Source organism: Triplophysa rosa, linkage group LG4, assembly GCF_024868665.1.
Source record: "Triplophysa rosa linkage group LG4, Trosa_1v2, whole genome shotgun sequence".
Classification (NCBI taxonomy): Eukaryota; Metazoa; Chordata; class Actinopteri; order Cypriniformes; family Nemacheilidae; genus Triplophysa; species Triplophysa rosa.
In genome coordinates this window covers 23,731,088-23,753,340 of record NC_079893.1, presented here as the reverse complement: position 1 = coordinate 23,753,340, position 22,253 = coordinate 23,731,088, and the positions used below count along the sequence as shown (strand labels likewise).

Below are 22,253 nucleotides of genomic sequence, written 5' to 3'. Positions count from 1 at the left end.
TTTGTTCTGTTCAACCCCCTTCCTCCAGAGACCCCCAGATACGCACAGCCCCCTTCCCCCAATACGCGCTTTTGATTCTTGGTTACATTCATAAACATCACAGTTTCTCTCAATTTTCCAGGATTCTTAGGACCTGCCTGCATTCAAGGTGAGTATCAAATTTTAATTAAAAAGTACCTCTGAACGGACACGTTTAAAAGTAACATCAACAACCACGCATAAAATACTTTGTATTGTGGATGACGCATGTGAGTGTGTGCATGCAGGTTTGTGTTTATGCATGTGTGGATTAAAAATAATATAAGGTAAAATAAGGTAAATAAGTCATGTAAATAAAAAGCTTTTTTCAATCTGGACATCATCAGCTATTGCGCAACACTGTGTTGCATCCAGCTGCGCTGTCCTGCATAAATATTCTCTATATTACCCGCCCACTTCCTTGGAGTTTTTTCATCACCAACATCTGTATTACATTAACATGCCACTGGTCCATATGGAGCCCATAGTAAACTGGCAATAGAATATGTTTACTGAATGTCTAAAACCATTAAATGTTTCTATTTTTCTATGCATCAGGTTCATTTTAACAAATCCTCTTACATCCTTTATATAGATGTCAACAACCCAAACGGCGTCTGTCGACACAGTTCCTCCCAAGTCACGACGCCTATTTAGGCTTTACGACCCTGAAGTGGTTGCGGTAGGGAAAGGGTCAATTGTTTGTCATTTAGAAAAACGTTTGTGATGAGATGTTTTCCTGAATGTTGTTGAGAATATTTAAAATGTCCCCTATAAGCACGTGTTTCTTTTTTTCTCTAGGTAATTGCAATATTACTTGGTTTGTTTCAAGTGCTTTTGGCTGTACCAACTTACAACATCAGCCTAAATACAACATTTTTGTTCATGTGCCCTCTTTCTGTTGGTTGTGTGGTATGTACATTTTACTATATATATAATATATAGTATATATTTATTATAGTTTTCTATAATTTACATAGTCTTATGACGTTTGCTAATAGCCAACAACATCGTCCACTCCATTTAATAATAATGGCATTACACTTACAATATTACAAGGTAGTCTTTAGGGGGGTTATTTAGGAGGTTTAACCCCCTCATACTCCCTTTAAAGTGACGAACACCTAAAATCTAACTTTTTGGAGTGAAATTAATGTAATATGATTTTGTTCAATACTTTTTCTTTAATAATTTATTCTTATTTCTATTAATTTCATTGTAATACTGTTCAAAGTAAGGAAGGAATGAGGCTGGAACCGGCGAATGATAACCAACTTTTAATAATAAAATAAGCAGAGGTGGGTAGAGTAGCCAAAATCTTTACTCAAGTAAAAGTACAAGTAACTAGAGAAATTGTTACTCAAGTAAAAGTAAAAGTCACTATTTAAAAAATTACTTGAGTAAAAGTAAAAAAGTATGCAATGAAAAAACTACTCAAGTAGCTAGTTACTTAGTTACTTTGTATCTGATTATATAGGCCTACTACATAAAATTAATATTAACGCCAATGTTTTAATATTACATTTTAATCAATATTTTTAATTATCATAAGCGGATATCTTTGCAATATACTAGAGAGACTAAAGAATAGACAAACACAGAAGAGACAAGCATTTCTGTACATTTCATCTAGTCCTGATGTCAATGTAGTTTACACAACTTATTTAGAATAATAGACCATGTCAAACTAAAGCATGAACTAAACTCAGAGCATTTCCTAAGATGATCTAGAACATCTGCAGTGCTCTCTTAAATGAAATACACATTTTTGAACAAAGCTCATGTTTTCTCGTGTTGTGTCACGTGTGTGTTGTGAAACGCTCTTACTTGTAAACAAACAGTAAACAGTGAACCACACGCCCATCAACAAGTTTTCTTCCTTCTGTTCTTCAAATGTATATTTCTGCAAGCCCACGTCTCTGTGTCTGACAGGTAACGCGCATGCTGTGTCTGACGAACAGGTCGCGCGGGTGCGCGCATATGTCGGGCATTTATCATTGCTGGCAAACAATATGACACATTTGCAGTTTTGATTGTATAGATATAGATTCATATCCACTTCATCCAACGCTCTTTGTGTTCTGCGTGTTCTTAAGTTTCGCGCTACGAGGAGTGAGTAATCCTGCTTCAGATGATTCAGATCGTGCTGCGAACTGAACAAATCATTTGAACTGATTCATTAGCCTATTCAAATGGTTTTGCCCATTGTTCAATTAAAGCTTTCAAAGAAATCGACTCAAAAGAATCGATCACTCGGGAATGCCCGTAAAAAGAGACGACAACCTTGAAATAAACAACGCGTTTTAAAAAGCATATTTTAAAATGAAGGAACGAAGGAACGTCACGCAATGTAAGTTATGTAACGAAGTAAAAGTACAGATTTTCTATGAGAAATTTACGCAAGTAAGAGTAAAAGTACACACTTTTAATTTTACTTAAAAAGTACATATTTTCCAAAATGTTACTCAAGTAAATGTAACGAAGTAAATGTAGCGCGTTACTACCCACCTCTGAAAATAAGCCAAAACAAAACGAAAGTAAAGGTCCGACAGCTACCGCACAGTCAACTGCCGGCCACACAAACATAGATAAAACTTAACACAATGTCCAGGCGTGGTCCTCTCTCGTTGTACACTCTTGTCGCTCGTCCTTTTATGCTTCCTTAGCTGCTCCGTGAGAGATGCGAGACTACATTCATATAGCAGTCAAGTTAAAAAAACATGAATTTCCTTAAGGAACCTTTAGTCTTTTTAAATCACATCCATTATTAATTTTTATGTTCATAATTGCCACAAAAGTCACCAAGTTTTGTACCATTCCATTAAAGTAAAAACAAAACCTGATTTAACACTTTTTCACTCAGGACCACAAAGTGTGACTTTTTTGTGACCATTTAGTCAGTTTGAATCACATCCATTTTTTCACACAGCCAGTGTCACCACAATCACCAACCATTTCAATAATCCCAAAAGCTAAAAATGTAAAAAATTTCGTTCAAAATGACCGAAAATGACCAGAGGATTCTTTTTTTTGTTGTTGGCCCATGATTATCCAACACATTTGATCACTTTTAGGCATTTATTGCCAATTTGAAATGTTTTATGCAGTTTCAACATTTTAAAAAATATTTATTGGGATTTTGTGGCTCTATTTATGCAAATGGTATCGATGGCATAAATGCATCACTTTGCCTGCTTGGGCAATTGACAGAACAACTGGTCTAAGCCTCTCACATTGGCCCCAGTTCATCCATATATTGTTACATTTTGAAGATGATCTATTGTTAGGCTGTAACTGTCTCATCTAAATTTATTTAAATTTTTCCATTAGTCTGTGATTGCAGGATCATTAAGTATGGCATCTGAAAGAACCCCTAGCAGACAACTGGTAAATTTCAGGCACTTTTATACCTTAGCGCTTCATGTAGCCTATGTGAATTGTAATATGTTTTTCTGCAAACCTAATTTAATTCACTTGCCTGTGTTTTCTCTTTTAGTTGAAAAAAAGTATGTTTGCCGGTCTTGCAAGCCTAGGGTTGGCACTGATTGCTGTTTTTCTGTATGGTTATGCTGTGATCAACAATCCAGTCCTTCCTCATTGCCCAGAACCAGATCCAGAAGTTACCCACTTCTATGAAAATAATACTTGTCCAAGAGACGTTTTTTTGGCAAGTATTTTTTTATTTGCCACAGCATGTATAAAGAACAAGACACATTTTTGCAATGACCTATATGGTTTATATTTAATTTCAAAATGTTTTAAGACTGAATAAATGATTTTAAATCACACTGTTATGGCTTAGCTAAAATAATAGATATGGGCTCATAAAATCTCTTTATTTTTACAGCATTTGAACAACGCCATCTCTGGGCTGCTAATATTTTATGATGTTGTTGCTTTGGCTGTTCATTGTTTCTTATCATATTCTGCATTTCAAGGACTGAAGACACTCTGAGATAACATTTCATACACCAAGGATTTCATACAACGTGTGTCCTTATTTTATGGTGACAGACATTTAATTGTTTTTTTTAATATTTTGAGTTGTATTTTTGTCAGTAAAAACTCCTAAATTTCTCTTGTAGCCTACTTAATAGCTTCTGTTTTCTTGCTAAACTCATAAAAAGTTAAATTACATGTTATCATATGAAATACAATTTGTAAAGTGTTATACGCCCTTTTCACATGACGTCACGCATCTTCCGTTCTGCCGCGAAACAGTGTACCGTTACTTCTGCTAGCACTCCAGTTCGGTAATGCGCCTATAAGCTGATTTGCCAACCGCCAGTAAAACTCAAGAAGTTTCTTCCGCTAGCGCCTCAGAATGGATTTTACCAAGTCCCTTGCACATCTGCCACAAATACGGCTAGATGATGTACAATGTTGTGACAAGCAGAGCGGGGCGAGAGAGATGCGAGACCGGTGCAATGCGTTGCTGCTCTGCTTGTCACAAACGTCTTGCAGACAAATTTTCGCTAATGACAAGATCAAAGCTAGAGAAAGGATACAAATTCTTCGTTGAACAATACCTGTTTGATTATGAAGGTAAGTGTTTTGTTTTATTTTTGTGTTAGCGAAGGTGCTAGGATAAGTAGTTGAATACGTGTTCTGTCAGTTTTTTTTCACTGTTGTTAAATTCCAGCGCGACGGCAAAACGGAACTTCTTGTTTGTTGCAAGACGGATGTTAAGATACACTGCTTTGCGAAAAGGCGGAAGTTAAGTGACGTCATTGTAAAAAGGGCCTATTGGGGACGTGGATGCACCAAGAGTGACTTTTACGAGTAATTACATTATTTTGTACTGTTTGTACTAAATACCCACGAGTTCCTGAAATATTACAATTAAATTGTAAAAAGTAAAAAAGTACTTTGTAAAATCTATGTTGTCTGTGTGGTGAAACATTAAGATGAACCTTACTGCCATCATGTCACATATGAAACATTCCCCTTACATCGGGGTTTCCCCTGTAGTCAGCTGAAGACTAAACCATATAAAAACAAAGTTAGGGGGACCTTAAGGATATGTCCACGAATGCGTCAACATACATTTACATTTTTCATTGTAGAAATATAATTTAGCCATTTGAGCTATAGTCTAAACGTGTGTTTAAACTTTTTGTACATTAATGCTAATCGCTTAATGAAATTCTATCTTATTTCCCTACAAAAAAATCCACATTGGACTCGTCCAAAGATGGCTGAGATATCTGTCAACGAGAAGTGAAAACTTTCCCTCAAGAATAGGAATATACCCCTTTTAAAAGACATTTATTGCCCTGTTTCGTTTAATTTGACATTGGTGCTGCTTTAACAGACATATCATTGCCTGGTTTTGAGTTCTCCTTTTGTCTGACGCCGTTTTTTTGACGAATAGCAAGTCAACCCGCCTTGAACAACTGCTGTCTTTTAAGTGTGCTAACGTTAGCTGTCCAGCTAACCGCTGGGAGATTCCACTCGCCAGGGATAAACTCGTGCGTATATTTCCACTCTGTCGCGCTAGGTAACACGCTAAATCTCAAGTGGATACTACCCCGAACATATTTTTCACAGAAAGCCGGGTTTAACGCCGAAGACGCCCGCGAGGTATTTGTCAGTATCAGCGCTTCCGTCTAACGTTACATGCTCACGTCACTCGCTTCCAATTAACTTTGATGTTTTTCCATGAGCACCAGGCGGAGAGGATTTTGATTTGCTTGTACCTTGTAAGTATGTATGAATTCTTTTGCTTCATAGTTAGGTTTGGGGTTAATTTAGGCCCTATTGCCAGTCCACTGAAAACAATTTCTAAATGACTTTTCTAGTTGAATGACAGAGGAATTGAAACTACCTATCATTCTGTCTGTAGATCTTGTATTTGCGAAATAACATATACTGTATAGTAAACTCAGAAAGAGTCTGTTTTGCCAAGGATTATAATCAGTCAGTCAGCAATATTATTAGGCTCTTGTACAATGCTTGTGTTAACAAATTGTGACAGTTATGTAAACATTTCTGTTGACCATCAGCTGTCCTAGCAAATCAATGGAGAAGCTTCAAGACCTCAGTCAGTCCGAGTTGCAGGATCTGCTGGACAACTCGGAGCGGGTGGAGTCTATGGCATTAGAATCTGATGAGGTGAGTTGATAAATCTCTTAGGGGCTGTATCCTCCGAGGCGCATTTACGCGGCTGAAAACGCACGCTGCAGGCGCAGCGTTCTGCCCAAAGTTGAGCTTTTTTTCAACTCAGGGCGCTGGGTCGAACGCTGGCGCTGAGCGTGAAAAAAAAAAAAAAAAACAAAAAAAAAAAAAGAAAAAAAACTTCAGTTGATGGCTTTTTTAAAAGCGCGGCGTTTCCATAGGAAACAATTGAAAAAACACGTCGGCTGCAGGCGTAAACGCCTCGATGGACACAGCGCCTTAGAGAAGTTTATGAGCCAGCATAGACTAAAATGAAATCAAAAGTATCCCCTAAAAATGATGTCTTAATATCAGGGCCGGTGTTGTATCAAAATCCTACTCCCCGACCCGTGAGATTACGACTCACCTGTTTTTCCCCTACGAAGGTTAGGGTTAGTATTAGGTGTGGGCGGGATTAAGAGATGGGGACCAATCACAAAGCAGCATCCTAAGTGAATGAACCAATCAGAAGTAGGGGAGTCGTAATCTCACGGGGAGTCGAATTTCGGTACAACACCTGTCCGGCCCGTGGCATAGGCAGTTGCCTAGGGCGCAAAATGACCAGAGAGGTAGTGATGGTAAATTGGAGTCATTTATGCGATTCGGATGTTTGAATCTCGTTCAGCAAAATGGACGATTCTTTTTTCGAGTCATTTCGTTAATCTGAGCAGAGTTAAATTAATGTTGCATGTTAATAGCCAAATTACCCCATAACGTTTATTTATGCTGGTTTTGATCAGATATATAATAAGAAATAACTTGTATTGTAGTTAGGGACAAGTTATGAGAAACAGTAATTTAATTATTTCCTGACAGCCATATAAATTCTGAAATCTGTACAAGAAACAAAAAGGATTATAGCTCAACTGAGACTTCATGCCCGAAACATTAGTTATTTTGCCCATATAGGCTGCATTTAAAGAAAACATAAATGATTAGTTCACTTACCGAGTCGTTCGTTCTTTTGTCACGTGACAACCCCATAGGCCAGTCTATGCAGACTGTGCCGGAAACAGAAATGATTAGTTCATCTCCGAGGCTTCGGGTTTGAGTCGTTTGTTCTTTTGTCACGTGATATGACAGATGCTTGTTTAATGTATTACATACAAAAATAACTTATTTCCTGACTTCCCTTACAAATATTCATGCAGTTTTTAACTCTTGCTTTTGATGCATTTCTGTAAAGTTATGTATTTATAATTCATTAACAATTTTGAGTCACTCAGGTATGCAATAAGGTTTACAGGTTGTTGTTTTTTACTAAAAAGTCTCATGCAGTTAGCAAAGTATATAATAATAGGCTATTGAAATCATTTAAATGTGCAATTATTTAATAAGAGATCACTTGTGTTTTTTACTAAAACGTCTCGTGCAGTTTGCAAAGTATATAATAATAGGCTATTGAAATCATTTAAATGTGCAATTATTTAATAAGAGATCACTTGTGTGTCTAATATGCATTAGACATAAACACTGACTTTACTAGTGTTGCTTATGTTTATATTTTGCCAGCACAGTTCTTATGCAAAATAGTTATTTATGAAGATGAATTAAAAACACATGCAGAAATCCACAAGATACATTTATTAATATACTGACAGAAAAAAGAACAGAACGGTACGTTTTAGAGAAGATGTTTATTGCACATATCTTTTGATAATTTTATAATATTTCTTCCTATAATACAACATATAACACGTACAACATGCATTTGACTGATGATCCGGGAAGCGGTCATGTAACGTTAAAGACTCGGACTCGAAGACTCCAGTACAGGCTGCAGGTTTGCCTGCGGAGCTACCATTTGACAAAAGAACGAAAGGACTCGGACCTGAGTCCTTTCTAAAAAGAGTAAGGAGCAATTTATTAAGTTACCAAATTTGACTAATTTTAAGAATTTTATTCAACCTACTAGAGTCATTTTCCTTTGCTCCCAAGGCTGTACCCTGACAATTTGATTTTTCATTTTTTAGACAATTAAATGGTAATGGTTACATTATCCGGTGAACTCGTTTTTTTCCTAGTAATTATGCTATTTTAATATTAATAACATTTTCTATGTGTGCACCCCGTAATGTCACTATACTGCCATTTTTAATTGATTTGTCCAGTGTGATGATATCACGCACAGCATGTGTCATTACTTTTAGAGGCAAAACATGGTCTGTGTAGGTCAGTGTGAAGCTCTGCTGTGTAATGTTTTATTAGTTTTATGATTTCAGTCAGGTACGGTTTAGCACATGCCTGACTCAGTTGGGGGATTGTAGAGGGAAATATGATCTATAAAAATTGCTGTTTATATAAAAAAGGACAAAATCATAAGTCATCAGTGCAAAATTCAGAAGTATTCACAGGCCATGTAGTAGCAAAAATTAACTCAGCGTGTCCACCTCGTTGTCTTAGTTATGATTTATAGCTTATGATTTAAGGAACTCGGATCTACATTCTTCACTTAAAAAAGATAATATATGTGAACTTCATAAAGATCTAACAAAAAGTGTTCAAATTGATAAGTAAATAATTAAAATGGTTGCTGTTTTGTTATTTTGTCCACCCTGTCCGTTGTGTGATTGCTGTGCCACCTGCCCATCCATTCCATCTGTAATTGTTCTGCTTTTTTAGCTAATTTTGGTGGAAGTCGATAATCAATAAAAAGGCAAACTAATGTATTGAAAAATTCTACTTCTGCAGTGTTAGGTATACAGTAAACACCAGCCATTTTTAAGAAATTGATCATTCACATAATGGGAACTGACTCTTATATTTCAGTAAGTTATTACAAAAAAAAAACCAGAGAAGGTTAAGGAACACATTGTCTGTTGGTTAAAGCAAGCATGATACACAAACATATTGTTACTGCCTTTGTTCTCTTGATAGATTCAGAATATTCAGCTGGAGAGGGAAATGGCACTTGCGGCCAACCGCAGTCTGGCCGAGCAAAACCTTGACATGAAGCCCCGTCTTGAGAAAGAGAGAGCTCAGCTGGTGGACAAATACACTGAACTTGAGGAAGTGAGAGAGAGATACAAACAACACTGTGTCCTGAGAGGTAAGTAAAAGATGGGAGTGCCAGCTGATTCTGGTAAAAAAAGGAAATGCAAAAGTGAATATGGAAAGAATCTTTCTAAAAATATGTCATTGTCAAACATGCTCATTAAGAAAATTGATTTCCTACTGTAACAAAAAATGAAAGCTAAAAATACATCAGCTACATGCACCTTTTTCCCTGCAAGTATCTTCCATTGTTATCGCTACTTTTAGCAGAGTGATTAAATCCAAGTGAAATTGTAGTGTTCATTCAGTACTTTTGTTCTCACTATAATACGCCCTGTGCACAAGCGTAGCGACGAACTTCCGCTGTCGCCAGAAGTCGGGATGTCAGTTTCTGGTTTCGCACAGAACGAAATGTCAGTGTTTACAAGATGCTTAAAGATCTGCCAAATATAAGCATTAATGATGTACGTGGCATCGTTGATGCCTGGTCCCCTGCTTCAACAAGCAAGCGGGACAAAGGATTTAAGCTCTATATATCCACAACTACAAGGATAAGTAGTTTAATCTAATGTGGTGTGCCGACAGATAACGCTTGTGCTTGTCTATTAAGTTGCACTGACAATCTTTTGAATCCTTAAAATTAGTTATATTGTGCTGGCACCGTGCAGGGAACCTTCTGGTATCCTGAAACCATGAATTGAATTTCTTATCTGCTTTTTATTCCTGTTCGACTGTTTATAGAGACTTGAGCAGACACAGGAAGCTCTGCTGAGTTTCTAACAAGAGCTTGTTGTTTTCATCCAGAAAGTCAGTTTACAGTTAACAAGGCCACTTGTTCTCCTCCCCCATTTGTACATCCGTGACATTACATCACACTATAGCTATGTGTCTGGCCAAAAAACTATATGAGACTCTTTGGTAACTGTAGTTTTTTCCTTGATTTACTCTTTCCATACATTACTGTTTGCTTCTTTTACGTCATTAGGCATTGCTAAGTCATGGGGTTGCATAACCTGTTCTCATTCAGCTTCTTGGTTTTTTCATATTCCTTCTGCCCTGTCTGCATTCTTTTTCAGTTGTCTTTTTTGTCTCTGTAGACTGTATAATGGGGCAGGTGTCTCCAGAGGGGCTGATGACTCGTCTGCAGACAGAGGGCGCCAACACAGAGGCAGACTCAGAGGTGATACGCAATCGCCTATATGTGTGTGTTGTTGAAAATCTGTTACTAATAAATAGACTTGTCTGATATACTGATTGTTTTTTAAACAAAAAATATCTGTTAAGTTTATGTGCAATTTATATTATATTTAAAAAAAACAATAAACATATTTAAAATGTATGTATTATATTATTGTAAATATTATTTTATTTAATTTATATTAAATATTATATTGAATTTAAATGTATGTGAAATATTCGTGTTAATATTCACAATATAGCAGTCAAGAGTTCTGTATTGCTTTTCTAAAATGAATGTGACAATAAAAAATTAAGGACACAAATGATCAGTAAAAATGTTTAATGTTTGTAATAACTCATTAATCAAAGTTAGAGAATCTAGCATAACAGCATTACTTTTACAAGCTTGAAGATCACTCTGTCTCTTTCTTTCAGACTCTAGCAGACGAGTTTCTTGAAGGTTCGATATCGCTGGACTCTTTCCTCGAACGCTTCCTTTCCCTCCGTTGCCTCGCTCATACAAGACGAGTGCGTATTGAAAAGCTGCAAGAAATTCTCTGCCAAAAAAGCAAAGGGATAAGAGATGCTCCAATGACATCACAACCCTGTGCCAATCAGGATGCTGGATCATCATCACCGTGGCAACAGCCGCAGCCTCAGCAGCAACAAGGCTCCAACATTAACGCGCCCTCCAATGCCTCCAGTCCTGCTGTTCCCTACTCCCCCTACCCTGTGACACCCCCCAACCACCCCCCTTCAGCCTCCATAGCAGGCCCCACCAACTCAAACACAGCGTTTCAGCCGTACCCCAGCCAGGGTGCCCCCTTCCCAGCAACGACAGGCTACTCCGCCCCCAGGCCCACTTTTGGCCCTTCCGCTTGTCCATATCCCACTCAGCCCTCATTTCCCGAGCCACCGTTTGGGCAGTTCGGTCCCACGCCTGCCCCGTATCCAAGTCCATACCCTTATGGAGGGTATAGCTACCCCTCAGGCCCCCACGGGCCATCAACCCAGTCACCAACAGGTAGACCTCTTTATAGGCCAGGTTTTGGAGTCCCACAACAATACTCCTGAGCCACTCTGTGTACGTCTCTGTCTCTTTCTCTCATTTCTCTCCCACTCGTCTCTCGCCCTTCTCTTGCTCTGCCTTTCCTTACCCCCAGATTTGTGTTTTGTGTACCCATGTCACATCCTGTTCCTGTCTGAGGCTTATAAAGAACACTTGAGAATGGGTGTGCTTCCCCCCCCTCTGGAAACCTCAAAGAAAGACTCGGTCAGAGACTCTGTATGGGCTTCACAGGTTTTGCAGGCTCAGTTCCAGACCATTTAAAGCATGTTTCTCAAACCGGTTTGAAGAAATCACTGATTATGTTAATATATTTGATGATGAGATGCTTTTCTTTCTTTTATTTTTGACAGAATTGCATTGCAACTCAGCCTCGATTTCAGTCGTTTTGTTGAGATAAACAGGTCCCACTACACAGAGCAATCCTTTAGCATTAAGGGATCAATAGACCCTTGGCAGTCCAAAAAGCACAGCATTGTCTTTCTATTTTATCTCAGATGTAAACTATTTATTGAAGCTGAGCTTATTCTGTATCATAATTACATTTTGCCAATTTCCATATGTGCAAATTTGAAATCAAAATTCACCGGTTTTGTAAATTTGGCTGCGTGCAATAATGGGTCCTGTTACGAATGTGTACCAATGCACCAATAGATGACTCCATCCAATACCTCTTTTGCTTATTTTCCTCTTTTTTTCTTCACACCCTTCCACTCCACCTATTTTAAATATCGCTTGACAGTGATCAGAAGGCATAGATTATTACCGTACGTTCTCTAGTGGACAATGTAATTTGTATTAATGCATATTTAAAGGGAAATCAGAGAGTAAAGGGTTATAACATAGACAGACTGTATCTTCTCTGCTATAGCACAGGATAAAGGGTGGGGGTGCAGGTGAGGCATAACATAGCACAGAGCATATGCAAGACTAATAGGAGATGCATAACATGTTGGTAGTAATATAGCATTCAGTACCTACCGTAGGGTACAGAAAACTTTTTATTGTAGAACTATGCAGACAAATGCCTGGACATTGGCTGCATATTTTACGCTTTGAGTTGACGGAAGTTTGATGATCTCGTCTTCGAGTCTTAGTTACCTTAAAAAATGGAGAGAATAGAATCCGATGGGGCTCGTCCCAGATTCACTACCACAAACCGAACACCTTATGTTGTGGTTTAGTTTAGGACCACCCCCAGATCCACTCAATTTACAACATCAACCACTTTGTTTAAAGGCCACAATGCAAAAGATCAACAATGCCTTTGCCTCACCCACAAAAGACCTAAATGTGTCATTTATAAAGTGTTTATAATGTTATCTAGTCTCACCTGATTTAAAAAAAGCCCCACCTGATTCAAGTGTCACTTGCTCATTATTGGCCAACTGGAGGACCACGTGAATCACACTAGCACTCCACACTATCAGCCCGTCACTCGTTGACAACAGGAGCTGGGATCGGGCCGTGCGGGGTCTTTCTTTATTTTTGTACTTTTAAAGCAATTCAAAACCAGAGGCGTCCTCAATCAGGCCTCGGGTGGCTTTATCTAATTCATGAACTCAGTAAATAAGACTCAGGTTTGTAGCAGAACCCCCACTTTTAGGGTCCCTCCCCAGCACCTGGAGCGAGGGAGAGACCGATACGACACGAGGATGAGAAAAAATGGGATGAAGAAATTTTATTAGCACATTGATTTGCAGCATTAGGGGAAAGAGATTCTATTGCATTGGTTGTGATGACTGTAGCCTGTTAAAAGTGTATTTTTATTTTTATTGTCCTTTTTTTCTCGGGTGTGAATATTAAACACTGAAGTTGATCTACCATGCCTGTGTTGCTTTTTTATTTCAATTTATAACGACTCATGAAGTGGTTGAATATTATTATTAATATTGGTCTTACTTTAATTTGTCGAGTTTATTATTTGAGATGTTTTATGTATAACTTTCTGAGGATAAAGCAAATGTCTCTGAAATGTGCACGTTAAGATCATTTATTCATTCCTTATTAACATTAGTTTTAGATTGTAGAATAATAAAAAATCCATCAAAACAATAATGTCATGATGACTAAAGAGTAATGTGATATGTTGGGACTAAAGAAAAGTAAAACATCAAAGCTATGTTATATTTAGTTTCTTTGAAGTAGCTACCGTTCGTCTTGAATTTGGTGAATTGGCATTTTACAGCCAGTTTCTTCAGGTCTCAGCCTGGGAGGCTTTTTAAACAGTAATGGGCTTTTATTGCTTGCCTTTTCCCATTATTTAGTCAAATCCTCCTTTTCAAAACGTGCCTATTAAATGTCATTTTAGTTTTCTTATAAAAGAAGTTGTGTTTTCACAATTAGCCTATATTTTTGTCTACAGAATAATTTCAAATAGCAACAAGCAAATGTCTAGATCAAATGATTTTTAAGATTACAAAATACATTTCAGTCCATTTTTGTAGCCTATAGTGTACATAAAGACAACTGGCAGTTCAACTCATTGACTCACTGAAAGCTGTTTAAATTCCGCTCAAATTGAATCATAGACGAGAGTTTCAAGAGGGTGTTATGGGGAATTTTTTTACAGGTTCAAAAACCAGCCTTTACGGGTCTTTCTTTAACTGTACGGTATGGTAAACCAACCCCGGCGACACCTGAGAAAGAGCGAGAGAGCGAGGGAGGCTGGGAAACATTGTGAATGAAAAGAAGATATGAGTAACATTGAAATGAAAGCATATGTCTGGATATTGGTGCTTTTTTTGAGTGTTATACAATTCATGTTTCACTTCCATGCTCGCCGGAGATTTCTCGTTGTTCATTACTCATCGGCGACCTGCACGAGCATTTTCAGTCCGCCCTTCTCCAAAATAAACCCACTCCCGCTATGCAAAAACAGGGTCTGTTATGCAGATTTTATGGCTTTTTTACCCCTAGATTTTTTACTTCTGCATTATAGGCCTATACTCCAACCCCCATTCTTTATCGATCCGATTGATTTCTGTATTTCTTCTTTATTTGTTTTCTGTATTCAATTTTTGCTACATGTAAAAAAAATATTAGAGTCACAGAAGTTGAAATAATTATAAACAAGTGGGAGAACATGTTAAACTTTGAATATAACATTTTTTTCTCCACCCACCTTGTTTTTTTTTTTAAGCTTTTCTTCATTTTTTGTCTGTGTTTTTTGTCTCTCTTTGAAGTGAGGAAGCAGTGCAGCGTGCAATCAAACACAAAACGTGATTACAAGCAAACGGAGAGAGAGAGAAAAAGGATGAGGGCGGGGAAATGATCCACACCTCTGTATTTCCTTTCACTTAATTTTCTTGTCATTTGCTCTACACGTTTGTTTCTGTCAGTCTCCAACACGGTAAGATCTGATAATATAATTGTTTAAGGCTGGTTTGATGTTTGTATGGTACAATGAAAGCTTTAGTTAGTTTTTTTATGCTTGGTGGCCTTTGAACACAATCGTCTTCAGAGTACAGAGGAAAGGCAGCTGTCAACTAAAAGCAAAAGAGTATCATTTGATAAAACAATGGTGAAAATCGATACAGTCCAGTGTGTATCAGCAAATCTCTGTAAAATCTTGTGGATTATGGGCAAGTTCTTGTTCTCAAGTCACGTTACGATGACATTTATACATTCTGACAATTTAGAGCTCAATCACAGCTTTGGGTCTTTGTTTACTTGCTTAACCAGTTTCCCTGATAACAGAACATTTAAGAAATTCAAAGTAAAACACTGTCATTTTGCTCAGGTCTTTAAATTTAATAAAACACTGACTTGGATGCCAAAGGTCAGTCATTTGACCTCTAGGCCTATTCACGGTTTCTCTGTTTTAGTCTTTTTTTTGTGGAAAAATATACTCAAATGTTGTTCAATTACTTGTGTAGCACAGATCTTTACCAGATGGAGAACTCTTTGTTGACGACACTCACAGCGCTGCTGCTCATTAGTATTCGTAAGTGAAAAGTTCTATTATGTGATACCATACCAATGTATGGTGTTATTTTTGTTTCTTTATTGTGCAATCAAAAATACAGTGTTTGAGATCAAAATAATTAAACTCTAAATACAAATATATATAATATGTCAAATAAAAAGTTCTATAATGGCTGTTTTTATTTTAAAACAAAGTAATATGTTCACAAATTCATTTGCAATGTGCATTTTTCTTTAAGCAGTTTTCATCACGTTCCTACACCTTTTGCTTTTGGGTTGAAAAGTTTTGCGGAACAAAAACTTTTGCTTTTGGGTCGAAAACTTTTCCTTGCAAGTAAGGCAGAATCTACTCACCTGAATGAAAGACCTCTCTCTATTGGCCACTTTCAATCAAAGTCAAGTAAAAAACTACATCCTGATTTGAAAATGCCCAATAATTGGGAAACGCCCCTTTTGCTTTTCTTTGTTTGCGGAACAAAAACGTTTGCTTTTGGGTTGAAAAGTTTTGCATAACAAAAACTTTGAAACCCAAAAGCAAACGTTTTGTGCCGCAAGTAAAGACAGCAGAGGAGAGAGCGAAGTGTAGGTACGTGATGAAAACTGTGGACTGTGGAAAACACACATTGAATTAAATTAAAAACATTTTTCTTTTTTTTGTCTTATTAAATGTCACCTGAAAGGCAAAAGACTTTGGAACGTATTACTTACCCATGCTTTCAGCCACTGCATTTTATTTTTACCATTATCATGCAAAATATTGTAAGCAGTAAAAAAAGCAACCAGTTCCACTGTATATTAAAATTAGAACTGTTGGACTGGCATAAATTAGTCCTGATAAAATTATATTTGATACAATTATTTTTTATCTTTTATAAGCAAACACATACTCCTCATCTCAAAATCATACGTTTAACTACCTAACAATTGGAACCTGTCGTCAAGACAAAAAAATCATTGTGCGGAGTAACACTTTACCAGTACCGTAGAATCAGACTATGGGTGAAGCTAAATATCTAAATATAATATATATATATATATATATAAATAAACGTATGCATTTATTATTTGTTTGTGCCTAAATAAATAAAATATTTAAATTTCTTCTCGTTTAGCAGACAAAAGTACACACTGTGCTCTAATATAAGAGAAGACCCTGTTTTGTGTAACTTATACATCCAATGGTGTTTTAATGGCAATTATGTCATTTTTTAAAAGTGCTTCTATTTTAAGGTCAACTGTCAAGAGTATTTGAGCAACTGTATTTCATATGAACTAATGAGAATACATTTACATAAGAACAAAATTGAATAAAGTAGCCAGAAACAACTTGAACCAGAAAGTGTAGCCTGCTTATTTCGTTGCTTGTTATCTTTTTAATAATTTAATGTATTAAACCCCAGTAACATTGAATAAGCTTTTTAAAATAGTCTTTCTCATGCATAAAAACATAAACAATAAAAATCAATAAGAATGCTTTTTTGGTGCAAACCATATAACATATTGTCAAATTTCTAAATTTCAAATTGTTCTAAAAAAATGTGTTTTTGTTGTGTCCTATTTTTACAATTTTGAGCTGGCACCTCACTGCTCATCAAAGAAAAAGATGCATTTCTAGCAAGCATCGCTTTATCACACTGCAGATTCCACCAATTTTGAAACCAACGGTTGACTTTTTGTACTATTTCACTGTTGTTTTCAAGCACTGGAATCCCTTGGATGTACTGTATATTGGATGTATACATTTGTGTTGTTAAAGTTTACAACGATTTTCAGATTTTAATTTTGTTTAATATCCATGTGAATGTTGTGAAGTATCGTAGTCGTGGTACATTTTACCTTATTCTTAAATGTATGTTTTATTTAATGTGTTTCCAATATCATTTAATATTTTCTGTCATTTTAAGATCATAATGTATTATGGAAATGCATGGCTTTAGTGCATCTCATCATTATGGTGCTTTTCTTTTGATTGGTAATAAATCTATAAATCTAGATTCTAGATCATAGATCAATGAAGGTCCTAAACAGCCCATACTTGCAAAGTGCAATGGCCATAATGCAATCATGCAAACAAATGTGCAAAATGTGTGTGTGATTGCTTCTCAGTGCTTTGCAAACACTGCAGAATGAGTGCAAATGATCCATCTCTCTGCTCACTAACCTCAGTGACAATTTTTTTTTTACATGTGGACACCAGCAATTCTGAATTGTCATGCCACCTTTTACCAAAAAAGTCATATGAAGATGCAGACACTGTTCAAATATAAATATTGTGTTCAAAGTTGGAGAATATTGATAACCCACTATATTAAAATATACAATAGTACAGTCAATCTATCTTAGATATGTTAGCTTTCCTATTTTGCCGTCAATGTGTCAATTTCAGTTAAATCAATGTGACTCACGTTCAAATGCATTTCCCTTACAGAAAAAGGAATAACCTCTTCGGAAAACCTCACGTCAACCACACAAATCAATATTATCAGTAATACACGCGTACCCTGTTTCACACCAACCCCATGCCAGAACATCACTCGAAATATCACTCTGCCTCCTGTTCTTGCCCGGGTGAAGATTTCCTGGAAGGAGGGGAGTCAGTGTGCGGGTCAGCTCTATCTCTCTTCCTCTGACCTACGTGAGGTTCCTTTGTGCAACACACCTGAAGTCCTGAAGTGGTCGAGCGAACTATGTAAAGACACAAGATGTGGAGACTTTGAGAACTTCAAGGTCACATCCGAAGATGTTAAAGGTTATTTTATCAACAGCAATATGACAGTGAGCAAAGCTTCCTGCCGAGGACTGCATGTCATTTGCCAAGGTGTGTGCTTTTTTAACATAAAAAATGATGGTGAAATATTTTACACATAATTCTATAGTTTTTATGTTGATTTTTTACTTTCATGTCAGATTTAGCAGCCAATATAATTGTGATAATTTGATAAAAGTCAATATGCTGTACGTTTTAAATGACAGATTATTGTTTCTCATTCTTTCTTTCAGACCCTCTAGGTAAAGAACTGGCTGCTTATAAAGCAGTAACTGGCATATTAGTTTTCTTGATCTTGAGTGTTATTCTCCTTCGGTTTAGTCGGCCCACGTACAAAGCCATCCGCAAAAGATGTGAGTCACTGATGAAACAAGCATGTTTTAAATTTTACACTTGATAAATGCAAGCATTTATACAGTATATGCTGTATACTGGCACGTGGCACAACATTTTTTTGAAGTTGTTAAAAGTCTTTTTTAGTAGAATGCGCTACAGAATATTTAATGGATGTGCCTCGGTACTGGTTACATTGCTTGACAGTCCGATTTTCCAGTATTTTAATCGCAAAGTTAAATATTGTGTCTAATTTCAACATTTTCTAACCGGCTTTGATGCAGTTTCACAGAAACGTCAGAATCAATGGATCGGCCCGACTCAGACTCAAAGTGGTGAGTCATTTCCGACCCACACACAAACACACGCACACATAAAGTTCCTGTGTCTTAACTGGTTGTGCATGATGCTGGCAATGCCAGATTCATTGGTGTAAGTTTCAAAGAATGAACACACAAAATGTCTACTTTGTCTTTCTTTTCTCTTCTTCAAGTGTCTTATCACAGAGGTCAAGCTGGCAGTCAAGCAAACAACAATACAGTAAAGCGTCAGTCCTATCCTGGTCAGTTTATTCACATTCTCTCTCTAACTCTGTCATTCACACACATTTACTTCTTGTCCAGTTATTTACAAAACTGATTTTACGAATAAAAGTTGGCGTCTTTTTTAAAGACACATTTAATTTAGAGGTTACAAGTTATGGTAACTCACTGTTCAAGTGTATTCATTGACCAACAAGGTTTTCTCAAAATCATTTAGACTGCGCAGCGATTCACAAGCACACACATTGGTACCCATTTGATTTTTTTCTGTGTTGTTAGGTTTGGAAAAGCTGACGGTAAACCAGAGTAGGGAGCCCTCGTCCAACAGAAACAGTGACTATGATTCATACGGATGCAATTGAAGGCCTGTGCCCACAAATGACTTTAATATTGATGGGAGAGCAGACCACTCTGTGTTAGAGGTCAGTGTCACATTGAATCAGCGATCATGCTGATGGACGGTTAAGTTGATCTGACATTTAGCAAGTCATGCAAGTCGTGTAAACATGTTTGAGACAAACAGCTGAGAAATCCATTTAGAGCAGATTTATTTTCTAAATATCTTTGTAATGCTTTGTAGGCTTTATTTTATTTTTTGCAATCACTTGATTTGCATTTGTGTTCTGTAAAAAGTGAAACGGTGCAGTTGTTACATTAAGAAGCTATTCTGATTTTTAAAATGGTGTTTAGTTAATGTAGTCAGGTTGATTTAGTCATATTAAACAATTATTTATGACTTTATGAAACAAGTTTATTTTGATTGAGAAAACCTGACAAATTCGTAGTGTATTGTTGATGTTTCTTTTAAAATTACCAGAAATTACCAGAATGGAATTTTGTAAAGATCAGATGAACTAGTTTGAAATGTTCAATTTTGTTCATTTATACAAGTGATTGAAAGTGCATAAATAAACCATTTTTGTTAAAGATTGTTACAAGACCATTATTTCCACATTTAGATAACACATGCGTTGTTATTGTTTTTAGGCTTCTGGTTTTATAATTGAAAATTTAGGATAGAAATACATAAATATTTGTTGAACACTACAGTACATCATCAATACAGTAGATATGAAAGTATAGAATACAATACAATACAATACAACACAATGCAAAAGTTATGTTTGTGTGCTAAAGAGAGCGTTCTAAAATGAGGTGGCAAAGATGGGAGCGATTTAAGGGTGATACTGGAAGAGTAAAGAGGGAATGTGGTGTTAATGCACAATTTTGCAGCAATGTGGTTTCCTGTCGTAATTCTATTAACTTCCTGTTTGTGTTATTTCTGTCGCTCATGCTCTAAATATACTGTAGACTCACTGTGCTCATTGTTGATTTACCCTCTCTTTCTTTTTTCTTTCTTTCTTTTTGTCTGTCTTTCTTTCTTTTTTATAATTTTCTGACTCATGTCTGACCCAGCTTTTTCTTTTAAAAGTTTAAAATCTCCAGCAGCATCTTAAAATCTTTGTGCGTGCGCACTTATATATGTGTGCATTAGATTGTGTTTATACCTGCATATGTTTGGCTGTTTTGTTGCATGTACATTAGTTCTGTGTATATTTATACTTGTGCATATACACACAAACCGTGAAAACATACAGCAGCAGTTTTGTGTGTGTGCATGCGTGCGTGTGTGTGTGGGGGGGATAAGTGCTTTCTTCCTCTCATCCACAGGTCAGAGTGAAGGATTTAATCTGTAGTTAAAATGAGGTTCTAGCAGAGAACAATGACAGATGACAAGAGATTACATGCACAGATTAACAGAGAGACCTGCACTCATGGGGCATAAAATCTAGAGCATCTATATGTCATCCCTCTTTCTCATCATCACAATGCACTAGCAAACAGTGACACTGAAATCAAACATGCTTGTTACCTGCAAAATTACTTTACACATTTCCTATTCACAAACAGAATATGTTGCATAATAATGTTTCAAACAATTCCATAAATAAAGCACAGAGTTTGTGAATTATAATGTCATAAACCTAAACCATTGGTTGCTGAAACATTGTGTCTAAGCTCCTTCTGGACGCCAAGTATTACTCATTGCAGAATGTAACAATGTACCCACATTTTATGGGTAATGTAATAATGTTACCCAAAATGCACAGTGTCCTCCTAGAGGAATACAGACATTAAAACCACGCCTAAAACTATGTTACTTGTTTTGATATCTTTGTTATCTTATGTAATGCAAGCAGGTTAATGAGAGACAGAGGTACTGATAAAATGGGTAAAGAGAAAGTGCTGTGATTAAATAGTTTATTTTTTATGCATAATGCTCTCCCTCTCGATAGGATTTGGCCCTGTCTACAACATTTACCTCCCATGCACTAATCATTATTTAAGCCGATGAAATTTAACATTAAGAGCATTGAGCCCGTTGACTTTAATGTATGCTCAAACCACTTACAGTAACACCATTTTACCGTACCGAAGAGAGAGGAAGATAGACAGAGCAGGAGCAGGATTAAAATGAGATGGAATATTTTATCTTTTGATGTATGATATTTTTCTTGGGAGAAAGTCAAGCATCCTTGGACAGAAGGAATATTCAAGAACAGCAGGGGATGGTCAGATCAGAGAGAGAGGGGAAGAGAAGGGATTATTTAGTGTTTTAAATGAACAAATCCGTATTGTGTGAATCTGGCACACTAGACAGGGACAGAAAGACAGAGAAAGCAAGAGCTACGAATCCAACAAGTCAACATACAAAAACAGAAAAGAAAGTATAGGCTGTTTATAGGACTTATGTTTGCATAAAACTCTCAAAGGCTGAAAGCAAGAAGACGAAATTTTAAAAAGTTTGTTGATCTGACGAAAGATAGCCTGATGGTGATTAAAACGTCACAGAAGAAATTACATTACGTTCTGGACTCAGTGTGCACATGAGAGAAAGTGATACGTTACTTTCAGTTTTGCATATCTGACATCTGGAGCAGATTGTTAAGGCAAGTATGAAATTAAAAGCATTTCTATTAAGCTTTGTTTGTTTGTTTTAAAATGTTTTAAGTTATAAAATCAATAAGATATTAAAGCATTTTGTAATACAAAGACTATCACAGTGCCATATTAAATATAATATTTATCTACTTTTATCCAAACAGTTTGTAATATAAACAAACAGATAGGAGTAAAAATTTTAATATGTTATGTTAATAGATGAATGTCAGTTTTTATTATTGAATACGAGCAAAAATGTAGTTGGTTATGTTTTAGGGTGTTATGGAGGTGATGGGTCTGCACTCCAAAGGAAGTATTCAGCTGTGAG

At 36.5% G+C, this 22,253-nt stretch overlaps 3 protein-coding genes across 4 annotated transcripts; all 3 read left to right on the top strand.

Annotated features, from left to right (window-relative positions):
- The first annotated feature begins 21 nt into the window (after window positions 1-21).
- On the top strand, window positions 22-4,891 carry si:dkey-9i23.16 (uncharacterized protein LOC571915 homolog). Its single transcript, XM_057332800.1, has 6 exons — window positions 22-148; window positions 614-700; window positions 820-930; window positions 3,349-3,405; window positions 3,515-3,685; window positions 3,866-4,891. The coding sequence occupies exons 2-6, from the start codon at window positions 614-616 to the stop codon at window positions 3,971-3,973; spliced, it is 534 nt and encodes a 177-aa protein (XP_057188783.1). The 5' UTR covers window positions 22-148; the 3' UTR covers window positions 3,974-4,891.
- Window positions 4,892-5,212: 321 nt separating this feature from the next.
- On the top strand, window positions 5,213-13,237 carry vps37c (VPS37C subunit of ESCRT-I). Its single transcript, XM_057332744.1, has 5 exons — window positions 5,213-5,720; window positions 6,024-6,132; window positions 9,052-9,223; window positions 10,266-10,348; window positions 10,783-13,237. Exons 2-5 carry the CDS (start codon window positions 6,040-6,042, stop codon window positions 11,419-11,421), a joined length of 987 nt encoding a protein of 328 aa, XP_057188727.1. The 5' UTR covers window positions 5,213-5,720; window positions 6,024-6,039; the 3' UTR covers window positions 11,422-13,237.
- Window positions 13,238-14,639: 1,402 nt separating this feature from the next.
- On the top strand, window positions 14,640-19,909 carry LOC130553423 (T-cell surface glycoprotein CD5). Of its 2 annotated transcripts, none has more exons than XM_057332378.1 (7): window positions 14,640-14,765; window positions 15,297-15,359; window positions 17,769-18,158; window positions 18,341-18,460; window positions 18,725-18,775; window positions 18,934-19,002; window positions 19,262-19,909. In XM_057332378.1, exons 2-7 carry the CDS (start codon window positions 15,308-15,310, stop codon window positions 19,342-19,344), a joined length of 765 nt encoding a protein of 254 aa, XP_057188361.1. In that variant the 5' UTR covers window positions 14,640-14,765; window positions 15,297-15,307; the 3' UTR covers window positions 19,345-19,909. The 2 variants fall into 2 exon arrangements, with proteins under 2 accessions (XP_057188361.1, XP_057188360.1); XM_057332377.1 differs by having other exon boundaries at window positions 15,292-15,359.
- The last annotated feature ends 2,344 nt before the right edge of the window (window positions 19,910-22,253 follow it).

Excerpts from the sequence above, each read along its gene's own strand:
- vps37c (XM_057332744.1), top strand. The coding sequence starts at position 6,040 with ATGGAGAAGCTTCAAGACCTCAGTCAGTCCGAGTTGCAGGATCTGCTG. Across the intron at positions 6,133-9,051 it reads TGGCATTAGAATCTGATGAG|ATTCAGAATATTCAGCTGGA; the intron begins GTGAGTTGATAA and ends TTCTCTTGATAG. Across the intron at positions 10,349-10,782 it reads ACACAGAGGCAGACTCAGAG|ACTCTAGCAGACGAGTTTCT; the intron begins GTGATACGCAAT and ends TCTTTCTTTCAG.
- si:dkey-9i23.16 (XM_057332800.1), top strand. The coding sequence starts at position 614 with ATGTCAACAACCCAAACGGCGTCTGTCGACACAGTTCCTCCCAAGTCA. Across the intron at positions 931-3,348 it reads CTCTTTCTGTTGGTTGTGTG|TCTGTGATTGCAGGATCATT; the intron begins GTATGTACATTT and ends TTTTTCCATTAG. Across the intron at positions 3,406-3,514 it reads GAACCCCTAGCAGACAACTG|TTGAAAAAAAGTATGTTTGC; the intron begins GTAAATTTCAGG and ends TTTCTCTTTTAG.
- LOC130553423 (XM_057332378.1), top strand. The coding sequence starts at position 15,308 with ATGGAGAACTCTTTGTTGACGACACTCACAGCGCTGCTGCTCATTAGT. Across the intron at positions 18,159-18,340 it reads ACTGCATGTCATTTGCCAAG|ACCCTCTAGGTAAAGAACTG; the intron begins GTGTGTGCTTTT and ends TCTTTCTTTCAG. Across the intron at positions 19,003-19,261 it reads AAAGCGTCAGTCCTATCCTG|GTTTGGAAAAGCTGACGGTA; the intron begins GTCAGTTTATTC and ends CTGTGTTGTTAG.